Raw genomic sequence first — 27,903 nt, forward strand, 5'->3', positions numbered from 1 at the left:
GCATTAACTAAAAAGAGTAATCACATTTCACTCGCATTCTTGTGTGTTTTCAGACTACTGTATTTTACTGTCACCACAACACAAATGTGCTGTTTCATTATGTGACTCTACATTAAGTAAATGCTACTCTTGCTACCATGCTTTTGAGATTTTTAGGAGTGTCCAGTTCCTTGCTGGGCACATGGGGGCTAGCTATAAAGGACGGGCTGGGGGAAGCAAATTGAAATGCAACATTGTCAAATTTCGGGTTTTTTTGTGACTCCCGGCTTTTGCAATACTGGTTTTCCTGTCTGCCTTTTTAAAAATCTTACTAGCCGACTTCCACTCTCCACAACGACAGTACAGCTAATTTTTTCATTATTATTTTTTAGCAGCAGTCTATAACTCCATTTCATAGCCAAGTTTTAGCAACTGTATCGTGCCTCCATTGTTCACCTAGAGACGAATACGTAATGCTGCAGCTACCTGAGCTTGCTCCAGTCAACAAGCACCCATGGCTCATCATGTCCCATCAGGTAGGCTGTGCTGTGAAGCTGAGCACCCTTCCCTTTGGTTTGCATTTGAACTGGTAAAACAAATGCACCTGCAACACCATCTGCATCCTTTCACTTTTAAGCGAAAGGCATTTAGTGGAGAGGAGCTATAGTTAGACTTAAGACTGTTCTCACAAATCCTAAACTTTGGGGCTGTATTCCCAGTTGCCACCAGGATGAAGAGTTGGGGTCCCACTGCCAGGAATTCTCCAAGTGTTTAAGCAAAAGTAAGTATTAATGATCAGATTTCAGGATGACAGTCTAAACCAAATATGTCTACAGCAATTCAGGTTTGGTAAAAAAAGCAAATCTCAACACAAATTAGACATGTATGTATTTTCAGATAATTTTTTTTCAATTGGAAGTGGGGGAGAGCAGAGCATATATGAGGAATACTTGAATTAAACTTGCAGTATAGATATTTATTTACAATGATTCCTGAAAGTCAGCAGCCTGAATACACACCAATATAGCAGCAATTACCTGATCTATTTAATGATGCCACATCTCCTCTCTTCTGCAGACAAAGAATGATTGTTCAGAGGTCACTGTTTAGTTTCTTGCACGAGAGAAAATAGTACGTGCAAACAATGCCTTGATTTAAAGGGATTAAATCATATCTACGCAACAGCTGTGAGAACAGCGTGAAGTTGTATTGCTCTTCATAATCAGAAGCACATTTATCTTGCTTGTAAGGAGGCTAGAAAGCTTCTCTGATGTAAATGTGCCTTTAGAAAGTGAGAACTGAAAACATTAATATAAAAAAGTCAAATAACTAAGTATTTCATGAAACTATATATAAAAATTGAGTTATCACAACTAAAGCAGCAAATCAAAATCTGCTGAGGTTTTCTGGTATAACTAAAACAAAAAAAAAAAGTTAGTTTGTGTCCAAGTTCAGTAAGTCAAATGCTACCATCGACACAACAAAACTAAAACCCACAAGAGGAAATTGAAAAGTGCACAATGAAATTAATAGTCTTGGATCAAGTATTTATGGAAAAATGGAAATGTTTTGTCCGGTGGACTTGATAAGTGAGAATTGAAAGGAGGTATTAAAGTTTATCTGATCCAGATTTGGCTTGCCGTTCCACGTAGAAGAGGATGTAGGCCTTGGCCTTTACCACAGTCTCCTCGTCGGTCAAAGTTACAGTACTGTCGTTGAAATGGAACCAGCGGCCTTCGTGAGCTGCGTATGCGGTGTAATGTCCAGAGCCAACGCTGTCAGCAGGGGGGAGGCGGGGAAAAAAGGGACAATCAGAAGGAGACAGACCACCCCATTCTCTGATGCATTTTCTGTTAGGGCTAAGAGACTTCCAGGAACCAGAGGAAGAAAGGAACTGGCAGCCCTCCACAACAGTTGGTAAGATGCTTCCCTTCTTAATCTGTGGGGCTCTCAGTTCTCCAAATTAAAGTTTTATGGGAGGTAAAATAATCACTTACTGGGATAAGCTGAAAGAGGGTTTTATATTAACTTATTAGCATTCCATAGTTTTTGTGCAAGCAAGGCTTCTTGCAACACTGAACTTCCACATTTGCCTACCTAAAAATCAAGTCCATTATCTGTTATTACTCAAGCATCAGCCAAAAAAAAAAAAAAACCTCACTATGCTCTGTTTTCAGAAATCTTCCCCATTTATGTCTAGACAGACTCACACAGTCTAATCAAAAACCCTCACAGCAAAACTAATCCCAGAATACCAAGAAAAAAATTTTTCAAGTTCATCTTAAACAGCTCCAGGTCTTGGAGCCGTATTTTTTGAATCTAATATACCAGAACTACACGCCCATTGATTTTCATTACCCTGCCACCCCAAGATAAGGCCTGGTTTCGCTTGCTTACATGCCATAACACAGGCTCGAATGTTTCCAACATTCTAACCATGCCCAGCTTTCCTTTGCTGTCCATATAGTTTTCCTACAACTTTAAAGCACCGGTCAAATGCACGGTGGTGCTACAAGGGTTGCCTTGTAGCAAATCCCTCTTTAAAGAGAGTCCAGACTGTTCCTCTAGAGAAAGCAAAAAAGAGAGGCTTTCTGGACAGAACAACTGTTTTGTATTTCTGAATTAAATTCAGGTATTGGCAAGGTTTTGATTAATATCGTTTAGTTTCTTTAAGAAAACTGCTTTCGCAGCTCACACCCATAGAGTGCCTAAATAACATGTTTCTCTCAGGATACAGTTGTCTGGTTCCCTACTCCCGTCACTCTCAACAGATCCATCCAGGACTGGGAAAAGGAAAAAACAAAACAATACACACCCAGCAACTCTACTTCAGAATATGAATGCCAGGCCAGGCTGGCATGTTTATTAGCATTCACTTTGAAGTTCACTCCTGGAGGAGGGACGGTAATACGGAATCATTGTTTTCACTGTACCAATCCTAAGTCTACAGCTGTTCCAATCATGCACATGCACTCTTGGCATAAACGCACATGCGCCTTTCAAAGGGAATAAAAAAAGGAAAAAATATTTCTGCTTTGTATTAAGAATTTCAAAATGAGGCGTTAACATCTGAAGGCCCCTTGATTCATTCTGTGGGTTTAGGGCCTTCCATTCCTAGAGGAACAAGACTATTTCTGTTCTGTCTCACACTTCTAGTCATTACCCCCCCAGCCTGCCAATGGGCATTCACAGGAGTAACTGTATATAGATGTAGCTGAAGTTAATTCTGCTTTGTTCCATGTAAGTTTCTAAATTACTGCTTATTTCCACTAGTAAAAATATAGACATTCACTGGGGACAGAAAAACCTTAATTAACTCTGCAAGTGCCTCAGTGGGGAGAAGGTCCCTTCCAAGAAGCAGGCTTACTCCATGTACTCACCCTGAACCATGATGCACAACAACAGCCACAAGGTCATACAGGCAGCTTTCTGGGCCACTGTTCTCAGGCTGTGGTTAAAAAGACAGAAAACTCTTCAGAGCTCAATAGTACTTACTATAATCTGTAATAAAGACACATGTCATGGAACAAATTTCTATAGAAAGTATCTATCTACAAGTCTTCATACCTCTAACAAGTAGCATTTCATGTCTAGGCCTCGTAAGGGAAACTCAACATAAGTATCAACCTTGTTTCTCAGATATGCTGTCCAGTGAAATCGTTTCAAGTGTAAGCATAGCACCTACAGGATTTAAAAAACACAAAAAAACCACAGTGGATGCATTAGCGGAAGAGGTTGAACCTGGTGTAGACAACTGCAACAGCCTATGGGTGGGTTAGGCGTTGGTCTGCTAACGTTTCCTTTGGCATACTGTCACCCTGTTACTTTTCATGCTTATACAAACCTTTGGTAGTTTCTGAATCCAGAATTTTTTGGTGGACTTCTGTTTCTTTTTGCATTTGTGACACATATACAGCTCTGTCTCATCAAGTTCTTCCAGGTCTGTAAAACTGCGAAGACAATCTAAAAAACAAACAAACAAACAAACAAACAAAAAACCCCTCAAGCTGATACAAAAAAACACCCACCCAAAGAAACCTGATTCAAGATGACACAAAGTGAGATTTTTTTTTTTTGTAACATGATGAAATAAAACAAATAAAGCACTATATAGAAGGTGTGCGTATCTGCTGCAGTCATTCTAGTTATTATAGTCACGTGTGCAGCAAAAAAAGCTGCGTAATAGTGCGTCTTAATACAGCAACGTGTTGTAACATGCAGCGTTCCCTGTTCCTTAAATATAGCAATACAGCTCAAGAGGGAAAAAAAAAAAAAAAGGCATTCATGAAATCACTACCTTTCAAACACGATTCCATTCAAAATACAGCACAACTATTTTCAAAAGAAACTCAATGCCTTTCTAACACAGAATAGTCAACTTCTAAAGGTGATTTGGTTTTATGTACAAAGTGAACAGAGAAAATAATGGGGTTTTGATTAACAGTTCACAATCCACAACAAGTATATTCACAAGTCTCTAAAAATTAATAGCCTTTAAAACCAGGTGAATAACAGCACTACTGCCCAACTTGGCAGAATTGGACTTATGTTGTTGAAAAAGCAGAACACCCAAGAACCATCCTTACTATATATACGCAAGGGGCATGTACTTCTGAGCACAGAGCCTTGGCAAATGCCAACAGCCACCAATGCAGATGAATACTGGTTGGAAAGACTGGAATACATCATTAGAAATACTCTTGACCACAAAGAAAAGCCTCTGCTGGAATCCTCCTTGGTATTTAGCTAGCCTGCTGAAGCACTTACCCCCAGTTTATCATAATAGTCTGTCAATACACAGTAATTGGGGTAAAACCTGTGTGGAAAATGATTTTGGCACCTTCTTCTACCACAGAATCTCATAAAATTAGACGGTGTGGCAACCCAGTCACACTCTAGGTGAAAGCCTGGCTCCTCTGAAATACATACTCTGAAGAGCATATACTCTTACTCCTGGTAATGATTTCATTTTCCAAGTATTCCTACCTCGTAGTGTGCACATTGGTCCATTTTCTTGATTTTTAGTACGTTTATTTCTGAATTGACTTGGAATATCTAGTGAAAGGTCTAGAAAAACAAAGATAAAAACATTAGGACTGAATAGAACAATGCCTAATCTTTTCAGGCTAAAAGTCTGACTCAGTCATGTGACCTCTAAAGATAGCAAGCTTCCGCTTTATTTATTTATTTTTCCTTAAGTCACCCCATATTTTGAAAGCAAGAGGCATCTTACCTAGGAATGGGTCAAACTTTCTAGATTCAGTCCCACATATTAGGCAGTTGACTTCATTTTGCAGAATGCCTCCAAAAATTGCTGTGACAACAGTAGACGCTCCATTTCTAGACAAACCGCATCAGAGAGGTAAAATCAGTCAGCATGTCTGAGCTTAATTTTCCGTGTCTGTTTCATCTTCACTGCTTACAACTTGGCACTACTAGGCAGAGCAGTTTTGTCCACATGTAACAAACAGTGACCAAGTTCATCCACCGGGCACTTCACTCACCTCCAGAATTGTACAGTGCAAGTATTTAGCTGCTATATTCTGCTTTATCTTGCACCTGAAGAAAGTGTGAACCACGTATGCTCTAAAGGCAGATGCTCAAAATTTCAGTGTTTAAAGTATTCTGGTTGATTGCATTTCTGAGAGCTGATGCTCACAGGGGTACCCTACTTTAACCCTGTAATTAAGGCTGTTTCTGAACCAAAAATTCTTCCCTCTTAGCTAGGTCGAGCATGTTTTTGTTTTCATTTTATACCCTTTGTTACAAGTAATTTTGACTTCTTAAAGCCTATTTCTGCACTTCGCTTCCAAAGACAGCTTCAGTTGCATTAAGATATGATGAACAATATGCATCATCATTGTTCTCTATGCTTTCAATGCTCTCTTAATCTTTTTAGCAGATTATGTAACAGACTTACCTCTCACAGTCCAATTAAAATAAAAAACCCACCACATTTTAAAGTTGCATTATTATACAATGTTTAAACTTGCTAGTTTGTGGTTGCAGATCTGACACCACAAGCCTGCAGAAACCTGCGTTCCTTATCTGCACTCCACCTACATCTTTACAGTTATGCTGAACGCTTCTTGTTGAGCAGAAGGAAATGGCTACCCAAATAAACAGGTGCTTAAGAAAAGAGCATTCACAGCGTATTTATTACTTTACTGTAGGCATTTAAGTGTATGTGACCTTAATTTGTCCTTGACAGAAGGCAGCTTACTCCACCCTCACCATGCATTGGAACAGCCATTCTCAAGACAAATTTACAACAGATAAGGGAACAAAGTTTAAATCCTCTCAGGGTTCTGACATTCAAAATGGTAACAAAACACAGTTGGTTTAGTCTTCAAATACACTTCAATTCTAAGAACATTTTAGGATTCTTCTGTGGGATTCTGAAGCATCAGGAAAGCAACACCAATGTGGTAAAGAGCACAGTCCAAACTCTAGGCCTTCCCTCATGAAGCGGCTGTAAAATCCTGCATCTCTCAGACCTGCTTGCTATGTCCTAATTGGTATAGGAAGGGAAAAACACACTCAACTCTTATATATGGAATTTAGGGACCAAATGTGCAGCCTGAACTGACTTCCTGAAGCAAATTAAAATGTTTTCTCTCTCTGACAGTTTCAATCTGAGAGAAAACACACCTGGGCCGAATTCAGAACCAACAGCATTTTGAGAACAGAAAGAGGAGTGAAAAACATGCATTACCTCTGTTTCAAGACACACAGTAACAGAAAAATCAAAATTACCAGGAAAAAAGGCAAAAGCTTTAACTATGTCAAGTGATAGGCAAATACAGCTAGATCATCTGCAGGCAATGACTTCAAATTCTCACTGCATTGCTCACTCGTTAATCCAGGAGGTCTGCTGACAATTCAAACCTACAAATACTTGGCCATCTTTTTTGCTCCTGTATCATTCACGCCTCTGTCACCCTAAGACAATGAGACTGTCTGAACAAAGAATTCTATATAGGTATAGAATAGAAAATAACAAAGTGCTTTCTTTTTATTTCTATTTCTGATGGACTACTGAATTAAAAATGTAGTCACGATTTAGCCTGTATGCTCGCTTACATCTGTGAAAAGTGCTGATCCTTTTGAAAGGAAGCCCATCCTATAGGATGCTAATCCTTTATAACCTGCAGCTTTGTAATTCATAACATTACAGAAGCACTTAAGAGCACAGAAACAAGGAACCATGAACCTGAAATTCCAGATCCACCACCCACAGACCCATACAAAGGCACTGAGGTTTTGAAGAAATTAAAAACCACTTCTTACATGCAACATTTGTTGCTGGCAGACAGACTAGAATTTTCTTGCGAAATGACTGAACGTGAAACACCATTGAAGCCACCCTGGAGTTCCAGGTGTAGATGGTCCAAAAGGTAACGCATGAACTCGTGGGCATCCTGTTGCTGGTAGCCCCTTAAGAGAAAAGGAAACAACAGCAACAAATTCACCAAATATACAGGTTGCTTTAGACACACAGAGAGCACCAGGGTCATGTGAAATAATAATAATAATTATTTGTTCAATAATACGGAGCAGACCTTATAGAGACAGACCTATTCTGTACCAAAACACTTTTCCAAGTAGCATTTGGAAATGGACAGCTACATCTAGACAAACTAAGCAATTCTGTTGGGAGAGGGAGGTGATGGTAGGGTACCCAAAGCATCTCTCGAGCATGTGGATTTGGTAGGCTAGGGCTCCAGTCTCAGATGCTGCTCAAAGAGTCACCATTGTTTTTTCACCATTAACAAACCTAATCGAAGGGAACAGAGAAGCCATCAGGGTAAATATCCTTTACAGCTATGTAAGCTAAATCATGCATCGAAGTTAACAACTGCTATTCATTTGCCATAACATGCATGCAGAGATGAAGTCAGAAAGCACATATAGTAAAACAGCAAGAGCCTGGTGCAACACCAACAGAATTAGGTGCAAGTCTTTGCAGGCCTAGTTACAAAAATCCCACATAGTAAGGCCGGCTTTCCCTCTTCCTCCTGTCCGTTCATTTACGCTGCTTTATCATGCCTCCCCTGCCTCCCCTTTTTCCTCCTCACTATTCTACCTAAGTATTGACAGTAGCTGTCACATATGAATGTCTGGGAAAGAAAAACACAGATTTTTTTTTATGCTACTGCTCAGGGCAGGGAAAATGTCTGTACAGAATCATGGCACAGTAGCCAGAGTTGCAGAGAAATGAGAACAGACTCGGTGCAACCAAAGGTCGCAACATGAGTTTGATGTGCTTAGTGAAGAACACAAGCATGCCCTACCAAAGTCTGGCTAGGATGCAACAAAATAAAAATTAAATAAAGCCTTTTCATCTTGTAGAATTACAGTAATGTTTTCTCCCCAGCCAGGAGCTTTAAAAGAAATCACAGAGTTTGTATGCAGATCTGACAGCACCCTGAAAAACAGTAGCACTACTTAACTTTTACAACAGAAAAACTGGTGCACAGAAGCACTGCTGTGCTTCAACACGCCAGAGTCCCATCCAGCCCAAAATAGGACTTATTCTCCCCAAAAGTTGCCAAATAATTATACATTACTATGACACAAGGTAGCAAAACAGAACTCAGCTTCAAAGCTGCACGTTAACTGCGCACACTGTAGCATAATTTTGAAGTTGCCGAGATAACACAAGGTTTGCCTAGTTTACTGAATACAGGTATCTTCAATTTAATAAACATATATGCAATCATAATAAACAGCTGAAGATGAAATTTATGGAAAGTCTTTGCTTCAGACACCTTTTCAACATTAAATTCCTCATAAAAGAGCTCTGACATATATGGCACCCTTGCTCTGCAACAAACTTGATGAAATAACCTTTGGAATCACTCCCCATTGTTGGTTGTGCTCCTGGTGCACGTGCTTATACTTGCACACAGATATGTTAATTATAGATGAAAGATTCTTTGGATTTGTTAACAAGCCCAAGTATAGATACAGATCTTAAAGAACATGATAATATGGATGATGCACTGTGTAAAATAAACTACAATCTAAAAGCATGTCAGTAAAAAGCATAGTTTCTCTGATACTCTGCTTGTGTAATAAAACTAAGTAAAAATCCACCTGAAGTGATTCAATTCCAGTCCACCTCTGACATTCCTTTTCCTACCAGCAACAAGATAGGATATAAACAAGAACAGTAACCAGGAAAATAGAGCAGACTATTTATACAGCAGTAAATCAGCAAAACACATGGCTTGCAACTCAGTATGAAGCTACAGAACTGTCTTGGCATGCAGCAGAACGACAGCAGCAGACTTTGTCCAACAGTCAAGAAGCAGGACTTCCACAGCAGCATCAGATCTCAGAGGCACTCCAGTTGTGCTTATAGTAACTCCAAATTATATTCTCTAGTCTCTGTCTGCAATATCAGACAGAGGGCCGTGGAGTGCAGCAGCAGCAGTTTTTTCTAGGACCTCCTGTAAGAAGAATGGCACTTGCAGTCCTTGGGGGCGGGCACGACATGCCTTTGAACAACTGAAATCTCTTTGTGCTACAACAATTAAACCAGGTTTCCAACCATGTTTCCTCCCCCTGCCCCAACACTTCAGGCATCATAAGCACACACCAAAGTAGCTGCTTTTATGTTAACATGCTGCTGGCTCCAGCTTTCCACGTCCATCCACCTTCTCCCAACCTCACAAGAAGCGCACAACGTAGAACGAGAATGGTAGCATCATTAGCTTTTACAAGGAACAATCAAGTGCTGAACAAATTCAAATTTTCTCTCTGGATCATGTGGGAGCAGGGATCTACTGAGCAGCTGACTCTGTTCTCCACGGGATTTAATGAGTTCTCCTATTAATTCATCATGGACGTGTTCCTAGCTAACTGGGAATAAAAAGGGGAGGGGGAGAACCCCCCAAACCAGCACCTTTTCTTTTGAAAGCTGAAATAGAACCACAGTGCTGAAAATTTGCTCAAGGAACTTTAGTGAACTGGTTTCTCACTCAGTCTAACAAGAACTACAGTGAAGACTGTAATGGGGAAACTGGTCAAGGACATGATGGATGGTGTTCATCTGCCTATCGTGTTTGGGTTGCTGCTTGCAACTACTGGTATTAAACTTCCTTGATTCTCATCAGCCAAGTGAAACGTATTTGGCAGTGTGAAGAACAGATTTGTGTTATTCATTGAGCAGATGGGTTCACAGCATCTTTTCAGCACTGCTGGAGATGTAACAGATAACAGAACATCTTTTCTACCTGAGAACACGGAGCAACTTACCTTCAGCACAATATATCCTAACAGGTTTCAGTGCTCCTTTGAAAGAGGTTCAGGGGCCAGGACAGGGAGACCTTGGAGAGGAACGATACTTCGATTTACTTGGATAACCTTCTTTTCCCCTTTCTATCGTCTTTTTTGTCAGTTTGGGCACAAAACACCTAATATGCATGAGATTTTTTTTTCTTATAGCCCTTCTTTCATGTCCAGCTAGTGACTACAGTATTTTGAGAGAATCAAGGAAGTTTCAGCCAGTACATTGGCATTTAGGCCTGGAAGTGCTGTACCTTTTTTAATTTGACTATATCGCTTTCTTACTGGGGCCAAGCTTGGGTTCTGTCAACACCATGCACTTGGCACTCACCTACCAGTCCTTACCTAGATCCTTCTGCCCTTTGGAGCACTGGCTCAAAGGTACAACTACTACTACTGTAGTATTTGAAATGTTTGTCCTCTCCGACACTGCTACATGTAGCATGTGGTAGAAGGGCAGGTGGAAAAAAAGCACTATTGATGAACACAAAACTGTTGATCAAAGCGAAGATCCTTTTCAAAGCATATTTGTGGGAATATGGGAAAGCTGCACAGAGCGCATCCCACAGATACAGGAAATTTTAGAGTAGGACACCAGCAATACAAGGTTGCAATCAAGAATATTGCTCTTATTCTACAAAACTTACCTAAAATTTGGCATGATTTTCCAAACAACGTAAAATAAAGACTCTGGACTAAATGCAGTTTGGCTTCCTTGCCATAAAGCACAGAGTGTCTTTCTGAATTCTTCCACCAGTGACCTGGAAAAATAGTAAAAGCTGGTGATTAATATGGGTTTGTGTTATAACCCTCACAGGTTTACTAGCTCAACAGTACAAATATCAGACATTACTTTGGTTAAGATTGTAATGACTGGGTAAATAACCTTTCCAGTACTTCAAAGATTTTATGTCCAAAATCCTACCCATAACACTAGAGAGATGGGGGGGGGGGGGGGGGGGGTGTTAGGAAAACTACATTTCAGATCTTGAGGACTCACCTGGAAATCTATCCACCTCTCGACATTTTACTGTAGACTCTGCTAACATCATCCCTCTAACGCTTGCTCAAACAAGCTGCGGGTTGTGAATCGCTTACTCCGATTTTTTTGGTTGGTTTGTTTTGTTTTAAATATGTTCACTTGCAGACAGATGCCCATGACTGTATTTTAGCTGTAATTAAGTGACATAATGTCTGGAGTAAATAACTAGCACTTCTTAACCTTACTTCAAATGCAGTGACACTTCAGTGCTTTCTGACTTACCTGGTTGCTTCCCCCTGCAGCACCACACCTATATAATCAAATTCCAAGTGATACAAGTTTCTTCTTTTGTATAGCCAGCTATTTTTCTATGACTCTGTCTCCCCATGAATCATTTTTTTCTATGAATCTGCAACACTGAAAGTGGCTCCACTACCCAAGCATTTGCTGTTTTCTGTAAAGTTCAGAGCTAACAAGGAACATGCAGCTTACACGTTGTTATCCCCCTGGCTCCTGGTATGGTAAGTTCGTCTGCCTGCCGTCTTCCCATTCCTCAGCTCCACAGCAGGCAACTCTTTGAAGTAACAGCAAAACTGTTGAATGTTACTATGGAAAAAGGAAAAATGAATGAAATCCTTAAAGAGCAGAGAACAAAGAGAATATTATATATTCTACAGCCCATCCTTTGAAATGCATAAACACAACTTCCCGCAGTTGGTAGAGGATGGCAATCACAAACAGTTCAAGATACATGAAATACTGCAGAAAATAATCCTCTTCTGTAAATGACTAGGCAGATCTGTAAATATCATCATCCCACCTACTTGAAATACTTACATTTTGGCTCTGCTTTGACTGAGAGATACCATGACAGACAGAGGTATCAGAAGGCACTCCCCAATACACCAGACTGCAGCTGCTGAAGAGGTTAACTCCATGGCTACCGCCACCTATCAATCCCAACCTCCTCCATACCACAGTATGGTCCCAGTAATGGAACCCAAGAAGCACATGCCTCAGTTCCTGCCAGTGAACTCTGACTGACCAAAAAGTAAACGGAGACCCGTTAGTCCTGCTACAGCCTGACTCAGTAGTCTTCCACTGAAGTAGGCAAATTCAGAAACGCGAAAGGACAATTGGAGACCAGCAGTGGTCTCAGCAGCAGTAACTTGCCAAATTCCCTTGCCTAATGCTACAGCACACAACCACTCCCACAGAGGCATGGGGCAAGCTTCAGGGGTACCTGAGCGACTGAAGGATTGCATTCATGAAACACGTATTCCCCAGGTTCCGAAGGCCTGTGGCACAAAGGGCAGTGGTGCTTCCCTGGAAATGAGAATGGTTACATTGAAGAAAGACTTATCTTTGCTCCCCCACTTTCTTCCCACAGAGCTTTTACTGTTACATCAGCATAGATTTAAACAATAATAAACTACACTGTTTGAGAAGTGCAGTTTCAATGCCAAAGCAACCACCTCACCAGCAGAAAATTAGCTCCCACCTTGACCTGAAACCTGTTTCCTACTCATTCCTGTCAACAGTAAACTATGCTATATCTTTTCCTCTGCAAATAAATCTAGAATACAGATTTAGACAACACAGAGTTAACCACAGGCTTTTATTCCAAAGTATTTATGTGTTCAATAATGTTCAGTTTGAACTGGACAGTGATTTTCCTGAAGTGCCTTTGAAAAATGAAAATCCCCATCCTTATCCACCTATTCCCATGTCTAATGTGCACAGTGGGACACCCTGTAGATTGTTGTTAAGTCACCAGCACTAGCCTGCCATCTTGGTGGGGTTTTGTGGTGGCCAGGAGGGTTTTTGAAAGACAGACAACAGCATTTATTTGGGAAAGAAACAGTCAAGTCAGACTGTGCAAAGAAAAAGCAATGTGTTGAATGATGAGAAGCAAAATATACACCATTGACAGTCTAGGAGTTTCAACAGGTACCCACTGGTGAGCTTGCTTTTTGCCAAATGATCTTCCAGGTGGGCTGGGAGGAGAGGGAAAAGAAATGTGGACAGTGTTGCATTTATGATTTCTAGAATCCACAACACTTGGACATATTCCATGGTTGACAAAATATCACATTGAAAGTTCCTCAAATTTTGGGGCATTCTTCATTGTTCTAACAGAATTTAAAAGCTAGACTTTCTTTTAGTAGTAGTACCTCAAAATGAATGTACTACTTGACACCAAAGACTGCATTCAAATCCAGGTTACCAAATACGAATTCAAAGTGTGCCAACAGAACTTTTTTCCTCCCCAGACCTACCACAAACATCATCTCTGGTGAAGAACTAATGACAGCAGGATATTTGTGTATATGTATATTCTTTTCTCACGCTTGCCCAGGGTGAGACTGCAGGGTATTAATGCGAGCAGGAGTGCACTGTCTTTTCTAGATAAAGATCCAATGTGTCAACAATAAAAAGACCATCTGTTGCCATGGGCAATATTCAAGTATTAATAAAACTGAGAAAACAGCACAGACTACGAAGAATAAAAGCAGCATTAATTTCACGCTTTCTAATTGTGTCTTCTCCATATCTAAATGTTGCCTATAATTTTCCTTCTGGTTTTCACTGGCTTTGACTTTTCCAGACAACGATGCTGTGTGTTGCCATAGCAAAAAACACACCAAGATTGGGACAGTACAGGAAACATATGCAGCACATTCAGAGGACCCTAAATTGACTGTAGGTAGCGCATTTTTAAAGTAACTACACCCCTACAGACTTTGCAAAACAACAACTGACTGCCTTTCTCCCACCCCACCCCCTTATTTCCATTCATCCTCCTCTCAAGAACTTCTTCTCTTCACAATCAGGTAATTGTTCCTCGTAACTGAAGACATCTATGACTTCAGCTCCTTTTGACTACATTGCTGTCCTGCAGCCCCAAGGGTCAAGGAGGAATAGCTCTACCACTCCTTCTGGCCGAGGGTGAAAATGAAGCAGTTGCTTACAGCTGGGTCAGTATCTCCCCTCTCTCTCCCTAAGATCTGGGAGAAATTATGAAGATCAGAAACTCCCTCAACCCAAATTGCAGAAAACAGAGACATTTGGTTTGGGGCATTTTTTGTCTGGACAAAACTAAGCAGCCCTTCAGCTATCTAGTAAGGGCTGGATCATCCTCTCCTGGATGCTATTCTGCAGATGTGAAGTTCAAATAGCAGGAAGATGAGAGATGACAAAAGCTTTCTGAATAGCCCACATTTCCTTTTGAAAGCAAGTTTTACTAAGCTCTTTTTAAATTTTGTTGATTTTTTTTTTTTTAACTTTTTCTTAACTGCTCTCTTATCCCCCTAGAAAAAGCCATTGCACTTGCTTCTCTGCCTTCTGCATTGTAAAGAAAAAAAGATAAAAAAAAGGGACAAAACCCCCTTGCCTGCTCAGAAAGGAAAAGTCTTATGTCTAGCCCTGTTTTAATCCCAATAGGTACTAGGTTTCTTCCAATTTCGCTGATCCCACCAAGCTCAAACTGCCCTGAAGCTCCATCTTGAGATGAAACCCTTCTTAAGCACGGGGAAGCTCAAAGTCTAGGTCAACAGCAACGCCACAGACTATCAAACATTCTTTTATGAGAAGGGGCTTTTCTAGGTGTGTGGTCAGGAGATGAGAAAGACCAAGTGCACTAAGCAGAATCTGGGTCACTGCCTGTAAGTATTTCAAATCCAGGCCAACTACAAGTCTCAACAGGTTTAGAAAAATGCCTTAAACTCATTATACTGAATCCATCATACTTACATTTACTTTTAATAACTTGCTGTTCAGAGATGAGTTTTCCAATAGTTTTCTTTTCCTATGTCTGTCTGATGTAAAGGCTGAACTGTTGGAAAGTAATTAGAAGAGGTTACTTACTATAAAAACAAAATATTGCATGAAATGGACAAGAGATAATCATCCTAATGTTTAACACGGTGATTACAATCTGCCATCAGTTGTCATTAGGACAGCAAAAGGCTTCCCGATTGCAACACATACGTTTCATAGTCTTAAAAAAGACTGCATCTCCCTCAGAGTATAGACACACATCCCATTTTCAACACTAATGTCTGAGCAAATTGCAGTAAGTTATGCATGCTACAGTATGCGCCCTGAAGAGTGGCCTTATTAGCATGCTACTTTTAATCTAAAATTCTGATCTTTTTCCTTAATCAAAGGAATGCTTAATACAGAATTTTCCATAAAATATTTCTGCCAGAATAATCATCTAGCCTTTAGAAAGACAACTTCAAAAAAATCTGGATAAAGTTACCAAAAACAAAAAAATATCTCGAGTGCTAGCACTTATGTATTATAGCTGACTTCTCTTATGTAAAAATACATGAGGTTGTAACATTTGTGTCAAACTACTATGAAATTATAAGAACAATTAGTTATTCTTTTCCACAACACTGGAAATTACTGGGCTCTCGATTCTACTAGTTTATGACTTTTCTCTGATCTAACAGAAAAATCGTAACTTGCTGCAGAATGGAGGGGGTTTAATTTTTTCTTTTTTAATTAAAGAGCCCTTCAAACATTCAAAAACTGTCATTACACACAATGGAAGCCTCCACGGTATCATTCATCTCCAAAGAGCTAGATCTCCTGGACATTTCTGAAATATTAATGTGCACTTCTCATTATGCTTAAACATTTTTACATCTCATTACATACCTGAGAAGCCCATTAAAAAGAGAATGGAAAATAATTAAAATGTTAATATTACTGACAGAGTAACTGACACACTTAACTCAAGGAGGATCCAGAGTTTCACAGTAATTTCTTAGCAGGAGTCCTATTTGAACTCTGGGGCATTCAAACATATTTGAAAGCACTGTACGTGCACATACTTGTACTTTGTATTATGCAAGATTTCCAAGCAAACTGTGAAAAGACTATTTGGTATCTAGCACCAGCCACAGCACCTGCATCACCAAGATTGTAATATCTACTTTTCAGTGGAACGGCACCCAGTAAAGGCAGGCATCTCTTCTTCCCAAAGTTCCCAAGTTTGCAAGCCTTCTTAATCTTTTTGTTTGGAAACCAAACTATGCAATTAATATTCCACCTGCATTTTCACTTCAGTTTCTCTGCTCCAGAAACTTATTCTGGTTTTGACAAAAGCATGATTCTGTTCTGGAAATTCTCACCCACTTATGTGGAAAAAGACAGTACTTATTGGCTAGGTAGCAAGGAAGTTAATCACTACCTAAATTCCTGTATCACCATACACTGCTTCTACAAGATTCACTGTGCAAGAATCAAAACATACAAGAGCAGTCAAATCCATTCATTCTGCACCTCTGCTTCTCAGTGCCAAAAAGAATATTTAAACATACAAAGTATCACGCACACAGAAGGACCAAAATATGTATGTTAAATACATATATTCTTATACAAGGGAAACACCACTTAAATAATGCAATATTACAAGTCCACCCAAAGCAGTCTGGTTGTAAACAAACTACTTACTTTTCCAAGTTCTGTAGGTGCTCTCTGACCTTCTGTACCAGGCCCAGCTTGGTATCGTTGACTACAAAATCATCGCAGCGATAACTGCAAGAAAACATTCATCAGAATGTGCAAAGGATTTCAGTGAAGTACCCCAAAACAGTTACGCAAGCCTACGTGCAGGAAGCACTGAAGTGATTCAGTGGAAGATTACAAGCAGAACAGGGGAGCACACCACCCACATACTGAGCTTGGTTCCCTCTGAAAACTACCTTCTAGCAAGAGAAGGTACAGGCACTACCTTTACTACATGTTTTTTCTTCTAGCTCAGTTCTTTAGATTAGCAATCAGAAGTATGATATACTGCTGCTCCCAATGCAGAATTCCAGTTCAACAAAAATTCAAACTTACAGTGTAACCAAAAGCAGTATTAGTAGACAATCAGTAGAAGATTTATGAGGAAAGATCAACTGGAGTCAGGTAAACAGAAGACGAAGTTTTTACTGATGTACAGCGTAAATCGATTTATTTTAATACTGTAAAGTTATCGTTAAAACCCGAGGTGCTGAACACATAATGTAAAAGTTTCTGCTGCAGGGAAAAAAGACCAGGGAAGGTGAACTAGGCGATTACACCATTTGTTCAAAGTTGCACCAGAAGTCTGTGGCAACTCACATCTCGTGCTTTAACCACAAATATCACTCACTCTCTCATATAGTTTTTACATATATAGAAACTCTCACTAAAAACTTAAGCTAGTATTTTGAGCTTGTTCAGGGTAAGCATGCAAATGTAAGTAGCTAAGCTGAAAAAGAGAGAGAAGCTGATCCCCTCACTGCCTCAAAGCATATGTAAAGTGAAGCCAAATTAAAATGGCCTCTCAGCAGAAGCATGGTTACAAAAGCCTACAATCCTATAATGTTCTACAAAGATCTCATTTCCCAAGAAGAAAAGATATTCATTCTAATTTAATATTCAAACTGTGGGCTTGTAATGCCTCACATAGTGCACAAAGGCAAAAGTTACAGACCATTTTTAGAGGGGGGTGTTGGGGGCAATTCTTTTAGGGAATGTTAAAAAAAAACCCCAAACCCACACCTTTATTTCACTATTTTCCTGAGTACATGTATTTACATGTACTCAGTGCACATGTCAATTTAAAGAAATGAGAGAGTAGCAAAGAAAACTCTCACACAGAGAACAGCTGCAAGACAACATTACTTCCGCTGCTGTATTTTAAAACTCCTGCATTTCCTGCCCCCCCAAAAAGGGGGAATAGAAGTCCCAGAGTGACATGGATCCTCTTATCTGTGCTCTATCTTCCTTTCGTGAAGGAAAGATGACACTTGCATACACGAGTAGGATAGCAGAAAGGGGAGGGGAAGGACAGACAAAAATCCCTTAAAACCAAGAACAGAAGTGCTGCAGTCAGTAAGAAGCTCAGCCCTGCAGAATCCACACTTTCACACTGGTAAGCCAAGAGCTCTGTGCAGCCTCCTCCAGTCTCTCTCACAGGAGGCAGTCAGCGGAGCGGCACCCTTACTGCTGTGCACAGGAGCTGCAGGTGATGTTTCACAGTACTCTTGCATGGTTAGCCAAGAGCTAGCTCAAGAACTAGATAACCCATGTTCTGGCCTGTGAAACAGGAAGGTAAGAAAAGACTTAACAGCTCTTGCACCAGCTCTTTTGAGAGCAGTGCAACAGAAAGGGAGCAGAGACTTACCACAACTTCCCTGGCCCCACATCCCACAAAGTTAATGCAGCTATGAGCAGTGTTTGTTAGCCCTCTGCTTACTGTGAAGCATCAACTGCAACTTCAAATTCTAGCAGGCAACTGAACCACTTCCTGTGAAGAAAACTAACTTACTCTGGATATGTTTACTATCAGAACCGTAGCTATTTCTCTCCTTTCCCTTTGGCACTGGACTGACTCAAATACAAAATGCATCCTCATCATCTCAGGTTTCTCTTCTGCTGGAGCAGATTCATCCTTTGTAACTTAATGAAGCCACTGACTTCAGGCACAACTGGAATTTACAATATTCTTTGTTGCATAAATCTGTGATGTAGTTCAAAGGCAATGGTATTGCTAGTGTTAACTCAAACACAAGGTAAAATAATATGACTCTCAAGATTTCCAAACACTGAACACAGCAGTTGTGGATACTCACTTATGCAAGATCTAGAAATTAGAAAATCGCTATTGTCAGTAATAGAGTTAAAAAAAAAAAAAAAAAAAAAAAAAAAAAAAATTCCCACACACATATTTTTTCGGGGGGGGGGAAGAAGCCATGTTTTAAGTAGTCATATTCAGCTTTATCAGCCACCTACAATTACCTAATGAAGCGTTCCTGCATTTGTCACTCTCGCAAGGTACCACACTCCAAGGACAACCATCAGAGCAACCACCCAGGACAGCTTTGGTGAGACGTAAACACAGTGCAAGTGGATCCAGTACAGTCTGACTCCTCCTCAATACCAAGTGTGTCCACACCGCCAGAATACTAGCACAATTACATTACTACACCAGTTGTGTAACTACTAACATTTATAAATGGGGAATGAAAGCAGATGCAAGCTCACTGAAAGCCTCTAAGCCAAGTTATTGCAGAAATATGTTTTAACACTTGCTCCCATGCCCTAAAGATCACATTAACCTTAGCCTCATCTCACATACCAGTTGCATCTCACATAAAATTCCAAGTGAGCACTTTCCCCAAGATGAAGGAATAAAACTAAACACATCATTAAATGTCAGCATCCTTGCTACAGTGGAAAAGTGATTTTAAGATTAACTTAAAAACAAGACAAGCTTCTATTTCTCTTTTTAACAGGCAGGTTTTTTAAGCCACCTCCCTTGCAACACTGAGGATTCAACACTACTACTAGAAATAACAGCACTACTGAAAGTTTATGTTTTAATAGCTTAAAATTTGCAAAGCCCACACACCTTAAAGGTAAACTGCTGAGAGATTACTTCCTATATGTGATGCTGACAGTCAAAACAGATGTTTAATTTGTGATGCTCAGGATTATCACAAATTACCAATACACCTTCTTGCATACAGCAGTTCTACACTATGCTTTTAACAGCAATTGTACAGGACAAAGTTTATACTTTGGGGAGGGTCCCTTATATGGATTAACACAATATTTTCCTCTCCATACACTTTCTATTTTTAGCACCTCTGCTGCCTCCAAGGCCTCCTTTGCTGCTAAAATGGCAGCGAGCCAGTGAATGTATGCACTGCTCTGGGAAACACTTCTGCTTAGTGCTGGCTGCTTCAGTAGGTTACAGAACTTCGTGCTACATTTAAAAGCCCTGATTGGATTACAGGACAAGAAAAATTAAGAAAAAACAAGTTTCCTTACTTGTACTAACACCTTACATAAGTAAACTAAGTTTCACTGTCTTTTATCAAAAAGGCTTTTTTACCTTCTTTAATTTCCAGTGACTGTAGAATGGAAAATAATGGTTCTAACCAATCTTATTTTCGGATACTCATGCACTAGCATGGTAAGTCTGTTTTTTAATTAGAACCACCATCACAAAAAGAAAGACTAAAAAAGTATTTTTTAAAGTCCTTGCCACTTAGTTATTTTTACATCAGCGTAGGCCAGGGGCAGGCACATTAGCACAGTGATGTCCCTTTAAGAGATAACAAGGAGGCTAATGGGTCAGAAACCTGACCTGCAAATTGTGCCCGAGATTAAATTAATACGGGAAACATGTTCTGCAAATACATAAACAGGGCAGCCTTTCATCTTCTGTGCACTAGCACAGAGAAAACATTTACAAGAGTCCTCTTTCAGGAAGCGTATTTCTGAAAACAGGCTTCTTACACATATCATTTTACTTCTCATGCACAGAAAAACAACCACTAACACAGCAGGAGAAAGCACTGCATGATAGCACGAAGAGAATAAGATCTGTACTTCTGGTTAACACTTTGTGCTTAGTACTCTAGAATTAACTGAAAGGCCGATTACCTCCAAAAAGTGGAAATTCAGGAGTCTGTTTTTCTCAGTGCTTAGGGTCTCAAACATAATTCAGCCTGAAGATTTAGTACTGCATCTACTTTCTCAAAAGTGACCCAAGCATCAAGAAGAGAGTCATACTCTCGTAAGAAATAAAAGATCAACATTCAACTTTTCCACTGTGAAGACTGAACAAATAGGAGGACATAGAAGAAAGATCAAACCTTCTGGAAAGCAAATCCCTAGTTGCCCAGTACTTAATGATGCCTCCTTGAGCATACCTATATTTTTCAAAACATTATCAAATTCATAAAAAACCTCATCTCAAGATTAAAAACCCAAAAAAATACCCACCAGAACTGAAACATTTTCCTTTCAAAGCTATGTTGAAAGCTTGTGATCAGGTAAAAGAAAACATACACACCTAGACTTCCACACCGCAATGCAATTACAGGAGACTGCTCCACCTGGTTTTGGTTTACAACAAGACTGCATATCAACTATAAACAAAATTCAACAAACCATGGTAGCTTCAACAGTCACATAGCATTTCTTCCCCTTGGACTGACAAGAATAGCTAAGGCAAACCCTGGACTGTGCTCTCATGACTGCATTAAAGTTTATGACACCGCCAAAGAAAAGCAAAGGATTAAGTGCCTTCTGCATAGAGAAGGGCCCATACAGGCCTGTTCACTGCCACTATCGTACAAGCTAAGGAACACAGTCAATTGGGATCCACGGGATAAAACTGGAACAAGAGTATTCTACCCAACTTGGTGCAGTAGAAAAAATTGCAAATAAAAATATAAAAGCCAGTACTGCATCAAAATGTCTCCATTATTGTTATAGTCGAAGGAAAATTCAATTAAGTCTTTGGATTGTATTTTCTTGACTTTCAAATTATTGAGATTGCCCACACCGCTAGCATAAAATACTCATCTTTAAATAAAAGTTCACTTAAAAGAAACATTATTGCATAAACATAGAACTGTCTACTGGATTCATGTCTACACTGAAGAAGCTAGCAACATTTCCAAATTTAATTTCCACAGTAGCTAGTTATGACTCAAATTCACCCAACTATTTCCTTTAACTGGCAAGCACTATTTGACAGCAGCCCCTACAGTACTGCCTAAGCTCATTTCCACTGAAAAAATTGGGTCAAATAACAAATCCAGGTATCTTTTCCTGATTATCAGGTGGGAAAAACCTGAAATAGCCTAAATGAGAGCAAAAATACACTGCTTTTGAAACTTTTTCAGCTTCACAGGTCAGCAAGGTGCTCTGTCTTGCTTGTATTACACACCAAGCCTCAGCAAATTTGGCATACTATTTGTCATAGTAAATGGAGATATAATCAAGACTTCAAATACCCTGCTAAAATTCCTCCACGCATTACTGCCTTCAGAGTGACTAGAAGACAGGTCATACTTCAAACAAAACAAAAAGCTACAACATAGAACTCAGTTGTTAACAGCATTAATCAGGAAAGTGGAATTAGCTTCCCACAGCTGTTCCAATGCTGGTAACCTGTACATATCTATCACTTGGAAAAATTTTAGGTTTTCTAATGTTTTCACATAGGAGCAGATAAAAATGCCAGTCATTTACATAAAATGTAAATAGAAGCAAAATCCCCATACATCACAAAGCTACTCAAACCCTTCTTCTATACTTAACATCCATACAGTTTTTGTCATTGCTGCACCATCTGAAGAATTTTTTAGTTGCTCCTAACAAAATTTCTTCAGGTGAGACCACTTAGCAGTGATTCTAATTGCAGGGGATAAAAATATTTGTTACAGAAGTAGTCCTCATAAAAGTGGATACCCAAACTTCAGCAGACTTTTCCCTGGCAAAGTACACAAAAGATACCCAATTATTTGAACAAAATCCCCATCAGTGGAGCCATATACTCAGTAATTTCATGAGACCGTAACATGGATTCTCTGAGATTTGCACTGTTCAAAACCACCATAGCACACAAGTAACAACACACATGGGGAACCATGAAGCTAACAGGAAACGGGGAAGCAGCTGTCAACAGTTTTGCTTACAGGTGAAGAGGCTGCAAGATGCTGAATGCACAAAAGCACTGCTTTCAATAGACTTCCAGTCTTTGCTCTCTTGAGGAACAAGGAAGACAGGGAACCCAATACTACCAGCATAACTGTTAAATCTCCTAAACAGTGCTTGTATCTCAGCCTAAGAAACTAATAGAATAAATTAGCTCAGGCCATTCTTCTGTTAAAAGAATCAGTTCTGTGATTTTGCTACTTAATCTTGCCAGAGAGTTGATGCTGCTTCATCACTTTCCCAAACTCATACTGGTTGCACCAAATCTCCAAAAGAAACAAGCCTTTCTTTCAGAGTGAAGAAAAAAATTAATATTGGGAAAAAAAACCCAAACAAAACCCATGCACACTCCCCCCTTAAGTTCACATCTCTGGGGCAGAAACTATAGTGTATTACTTTACTTTCAGAGGATATGCAAAAGGCTCTATCAATTTGATGGAAGGAGTAACTACAACCAAACAACAGCTTTTGCAATTAAAAGGTTAGGTTCTCTACATACCCCAAAGCAAACAAAAGCAACTCCAAACCACATAAATAGCACTTATTTTAAAAAGTTTCTGCTAAGTCATTTGAAATGCAGAAGTTTAGCCACAACCACTGCTACGCTACACATGCAAAAGCAGAGGGTTATTTCATAACTCTTTTCTGTTTTTAAACAGTCACGTCTGGAAATCAAGAGATGAAATGCTCAAAAATGTGTGTGATATAATGCGTCACAGAAGTCTACAGTCAGCACCTTCTAGTATCAAAAAAAGTTGTCAAATTACAGCGTTTAAACCCTTACCAGTATGTACTGTAACTACTGCAATCCATACACACGGTATGCTGAACTTTCTCTTGTTTTTCTGTTTTCTTATGATTGGTGATAGGAATCTGTGCATCTTCATAATGCTTTTTTGCATGGCCATTCACATATCTAAAATAAATGAAAAGCAAAAAAAAAAAAATCTTAACACTTTAAAACAGTTACTTAGCCAACACTCATTGAAAATAAGGAAAAAAAAAAAAAGGCAGCCTAATAAGCATCCAGTATTTATACAAGTGTTAAAATAAGCAATTCCCCTGTCTAAAAACATTGGTTAAATTTTCTATCTTTTTACCCTTTACTCTCCTACATTGTCCAAATTAATCTCTCCATCTCCTTCACAGCAACCACAAATCAGCATTCTTGCACCAAACCCCAGGATCTGGGCCCTGAACAGACTGATGCACCTTCACGTCTGAGAAAATCATTAGTTCCCTTTTTCCACATCTGAAATGCGGTTAGTTCTCCATATTGCTTTCCTATAGACTTTTCTTAGAGCTCTACTTTTTTCTCCACCTGCACTCATCATGTTTGTGGTTTCTTTAAGATTGTGGTGACCCTCAGATGAAAGCACCTCCTTTTTAAGCTTTCTCATTCTGCAGCACCATTTAATATTAGAAGGGGGCCCTACAGGAAGGCTGGGGAGGGACATTTTATAAGGGCAGGTAGTGATAAAACAAGGGGTAATGGCTTTAAAGTGGAAGAGGGGAGATTTAGATTGGATATTAGGAAGAAACTCTTTCCTGTGAGCATGGTGAGATACTGGAAGAGGTTGCCCAGAGAAGTTGTGGATGCCCCCTCCCTGGAAGTGTTCAAGGCCAGGCTGGATGAGGCTTTGAGCAACCTGGTCTAGTGGAAGGTGTCCCTGCTGATGGCGGGGCGGTGGGAACTGGATGAGCTTTAAGGTCCCTTCCAACCCAAACCATTCTATCATTCTATGTTTTACAACGTTCCCGAATTATGTTTTACAACGTTCCCGAATTTGAAAGGCTCTAGGGCTTGAGGTCACATAACTGAAAAAGAAATCTAAAATCCTACAGCTCTTTTGCTGACACAATGAGCATTTCCACACTAAAAATCTGATACCTAGAAATTTAAGCATCTTCAATTAAAAAAGTGTCATTACAAATGCAACAGCCCTAAGTACCAGCCGAAAATCATTAACACTTGAAAATGCGTAGCCAGACCTCAGGTGAAGTCCCTTCTCCCCCGCTTCCTGCTTGTTGAGCGCAGTAATGCTAACTGCTATGAACTCTGGACATGCTCCACATGAAGGTCTTTGTATTCTACACTTGTTCTCACACCAAGGTGAAAACAATTCTGCTAACGCAGCTTTGCTAGTTAAGGCACTGAAGCCACAGCGTTACCGACACTGCTGTGCTGGCAGAACCCTGCAACAATTATGTCATAACCCGAACGAGACAGTCGAGCTTGCAGGAGTTGGTTTTCTGCCTAACAGTGCAAATGACAGGTTTATAAAGCTATGCTCCCACCAGAAGTGCTCTGCTGCTATAACATGGTCAGTCATGTTCCCAACGACTCTAACCTGGAGGATGTACTTCAAGTGAAGATCTGAAAAGCTCTACTTCTCTTCCTTTAATTTCAAACGTTATCTGAACAGAAGAATATGCTGTGTGCTTTCGTGATCAAAAGTGCTCCCATTACAAGGTACATTACATTCTTCTCATTCAACTATTTTCCATTCTAAGGATGGGAGCAGTTTGAAAAGGCAAAACAAACTGCGTAAGTAACTGACTAAATGTCTACTAACTGCACACAAGAAAGGTCCTATGTGGACAGTAATAACATTTTTTTTTTTAAATTGTCAGCAAGTAAAATATTCCTAACTATTTTTTTCACATAACATGAAGTAGCTCCCCCTCTCTTAGCTCTCACCAAGTATACATGTATAATATAAATTAATAAATAAAAAGAGAAAAAAAAAGGGGGTTGTGCTGAAAACTGAATAAGAGACATTGTTAAAATTGTGGCGGTTACTGCTATCCAGATCAAAGAAACAAAACCTGGAGTTTATTGAATCCACTTTAAAAGATAAAGTCACTAAATTTAATTATACTTTTCCAGAATAAAAGCACACCAGCACAGATGTTACTCTACAAATGAAAGCATGTTCACATCTCAGATACTGGCTAAATCTCAACACTAACTGCATTCTCACTAATATGTGCATCTTAAAACATTTATGCAGCAGCAACTTTTCTACAATTAGCCTGACATATAAACAACAGCACTGACTGTATTAGTTGAAGTACACCAAAAGAATTTTTAGAGGAATGATACAGATCAAAAACCAGGTGTACTCTGAAGGAATTCTGATGGTAGCTTGTCCATATATGTTATGGCAGTAACTTTGTTCCAAAACTACACTTCAGTACATTTATAGTATTTTCTGTCTAAGATGGACAGTTGCTATTTTTCTCAAAATAAGCTGTGCCAACTTTGGATTTGTGGGTTTCCAAGAACTCTTATTGGTTTAATCTTATTACAATAGAAGCACCTTTTACAGAATGGAATTTTACCATAATTCACTGAGTTAGCAGTTCTCCAGGCACTTTTTGAGCTGAGCAATTACATTCACCTTACACTTTTCTTTTGGAAAAAAAAATGATGTTGAGTGTAATCTCTAGACTCTCATAAGGTACCAAAGAAGTGTGTTCAGTATAAGCATGCAATGTTAAATGAGATCATGAAAGGTTTATTTCAGGGAACTGGAAGGCATTCAGGAAAACGTTGAATGAACTGCCTCAGAATAGAGCAACAAAGGAGAAAGATAAAGGTCTAATTAAAAGATTTGCACGCTAACATGTTGTACCCACCTTCCACAATGGACACTTGAGCACGTCAGACAGACCCACGGACTTTTATTTGACCGGCACACTATAAAAGATTTAAAGGAAAAAAAAAAAGTGTCAAATGAATTGGCTCTGATATTACATTGTATAACACATCCTCAGCACTAGCAATAGGTCTGTTGACTCCACGTTAGCAGCACAGTTATATAAAATAGTCAGTCATGATCATTAACCTATTATTAGGGAGTAAACTGACAGCCTGAAGAGCTCTTGAGACTAAAGCACATTAGCCTTCTTCTGGCTTGGGTTTTAGTTACAAGCTACCTGTTACTTTCCATGAAAAATTTCAAATTTTTTGTTTGTACGCATCCACATGATGTCTACTTGATTTTGAAACACAACACAGAAATAACAGAAGTAGCAAAAACGCTGGTAAAGTTCAAAAAGCTTTTTGGCTTTTAATAAATCAGTCCACCAAACACGGGAAAAAAAGCCACAGCACTTCACTTCTGTTTCCTAAAACTAGGTATACAAGAAGCCATTTTAAAGAAGATACTGCAAGAAAGCCTGGCAATCTGATAAGAAGCACAGAGAATACATTACTGTGCAATGCATGATAATATGCACCATTTATACAATACATATTCCTGTGCTGCAGTGCTGGTAAAGGCTTTATCCATAAACATTTCACCCTTTCAGTCATGCACAAGAAGCTGAAAGATTCCAATGTAACACAGTGCTGTGCTTCGCAATCCATTCAAGACACTAGAAGATGTTATCTAATGTTTTAGCTGTCTTCTAAGTCTAGAAAACATAAATTAAATAAATGTGGGGTTTTTTAAGCTAAAGAGCTTAAAGGGAAAAAACAGCAGATACTAGAAAATGATGAAAAACAATCCCAGGGTAGAGTCATAGAAACAGGATATTCCAACTCCTACTCCAACCCAGTAGCAAAGTCTGCAAATTCAGATTAGAAACAAAATCTCAATAAATAACCCATGTAGGCAGAACACAGTAAAACAGGAAAGCAGAGCAAAATTTCCATCGGTCAAGTTAAGAAAAAGTATGTGCATCTTGATAAATAGCAATTTTGGAACTACAACTAAATCTACACCAAACAAATTTGAGAGGAATTCCAATTAGGATCATATCATTGAAGGAGGGATGATACAACATACAACGTTTAGATGTGAATGAAGTAAAATTGTTAACAACAATCCATTACCACAAAATTTACAGAAATAGCATTACACTTTCAGATACCCAATTAATATGATGAAAAAATAAAAAATTAAATGCCAAGTACACTTCTGCGAGGGCAGAAAACAACAATAAAAAGCTGACTCCAGTTATCCCTAAAATACAAAAGGGTATGATGCCACCTATTTTTTCTACACAGTCATGTAGAAAAAATGCTTCTTGGGGCAAACAGTCAAAGAGTCACAGAGGTAAAATAAGACATCAGAAACATGAGGGTCTGTGAGGCCAGGGGGAAGAAGGGACAAAAAGAGGAGCATTAAATCCCAGTGTAC

General features: G+C 39.3%; 1 protein-coding gene across 1 annotated transcript; it reads right to left on the reverse strand.

Annotated features, from left to right (window-relative positions):
* Positions 1 to 1,046: 1,046 nt before the first annotated feature.
* On the reverse strand, positions 1,047 to 26,456 carry USP3 (ubiquitin specific peptidase 3; the record flags this gene model as incomplete). The annotated part of the gene is made up of 14 exons (XM_010170554.2): positions 1,047 to 1,754; positions 3,360 to 3,427; positions 3,547 to 3,660; positions 3,824 to 3,942; positions 4,966 to 5,046; positions 5,213 to 5,319; positions 7,270 to 7,416; positions 10,920 to 11,033; positions 11,747 to 11,860; positions 12,498 to 12,580; positions 15,008 to 15,089; positions 16,721 to 16,804; positions 23,538 to 23,669; positions 26,396 to 26,456. Coding segments are annotated over 14 exons (1,472 nt in total), but the record flags the coding sequence as incomplete, so codon positions are not given.
* Between the last annotated feature and the right edge of the window lie 1,447 nt (positions 26,457 to 27,903).

Source organism: Antrostomus carolinensis, unplaced genomic scaffold, assembly GCF_000700745.2.
Source record: "Antrostomus carolinensis isolate BGI_N321 unplaced genomic scaffold, ASM70074v2 scaffold23320, whole genome shotgun sequence".
Taxonomy (NCBI): domain Eukaryota; kingdom Metazoa; phylum Chordata; class Aves; order Caprimulgiformes; family Caprimulgidae; genus Antrostomus; species Antrostomus carolinensis.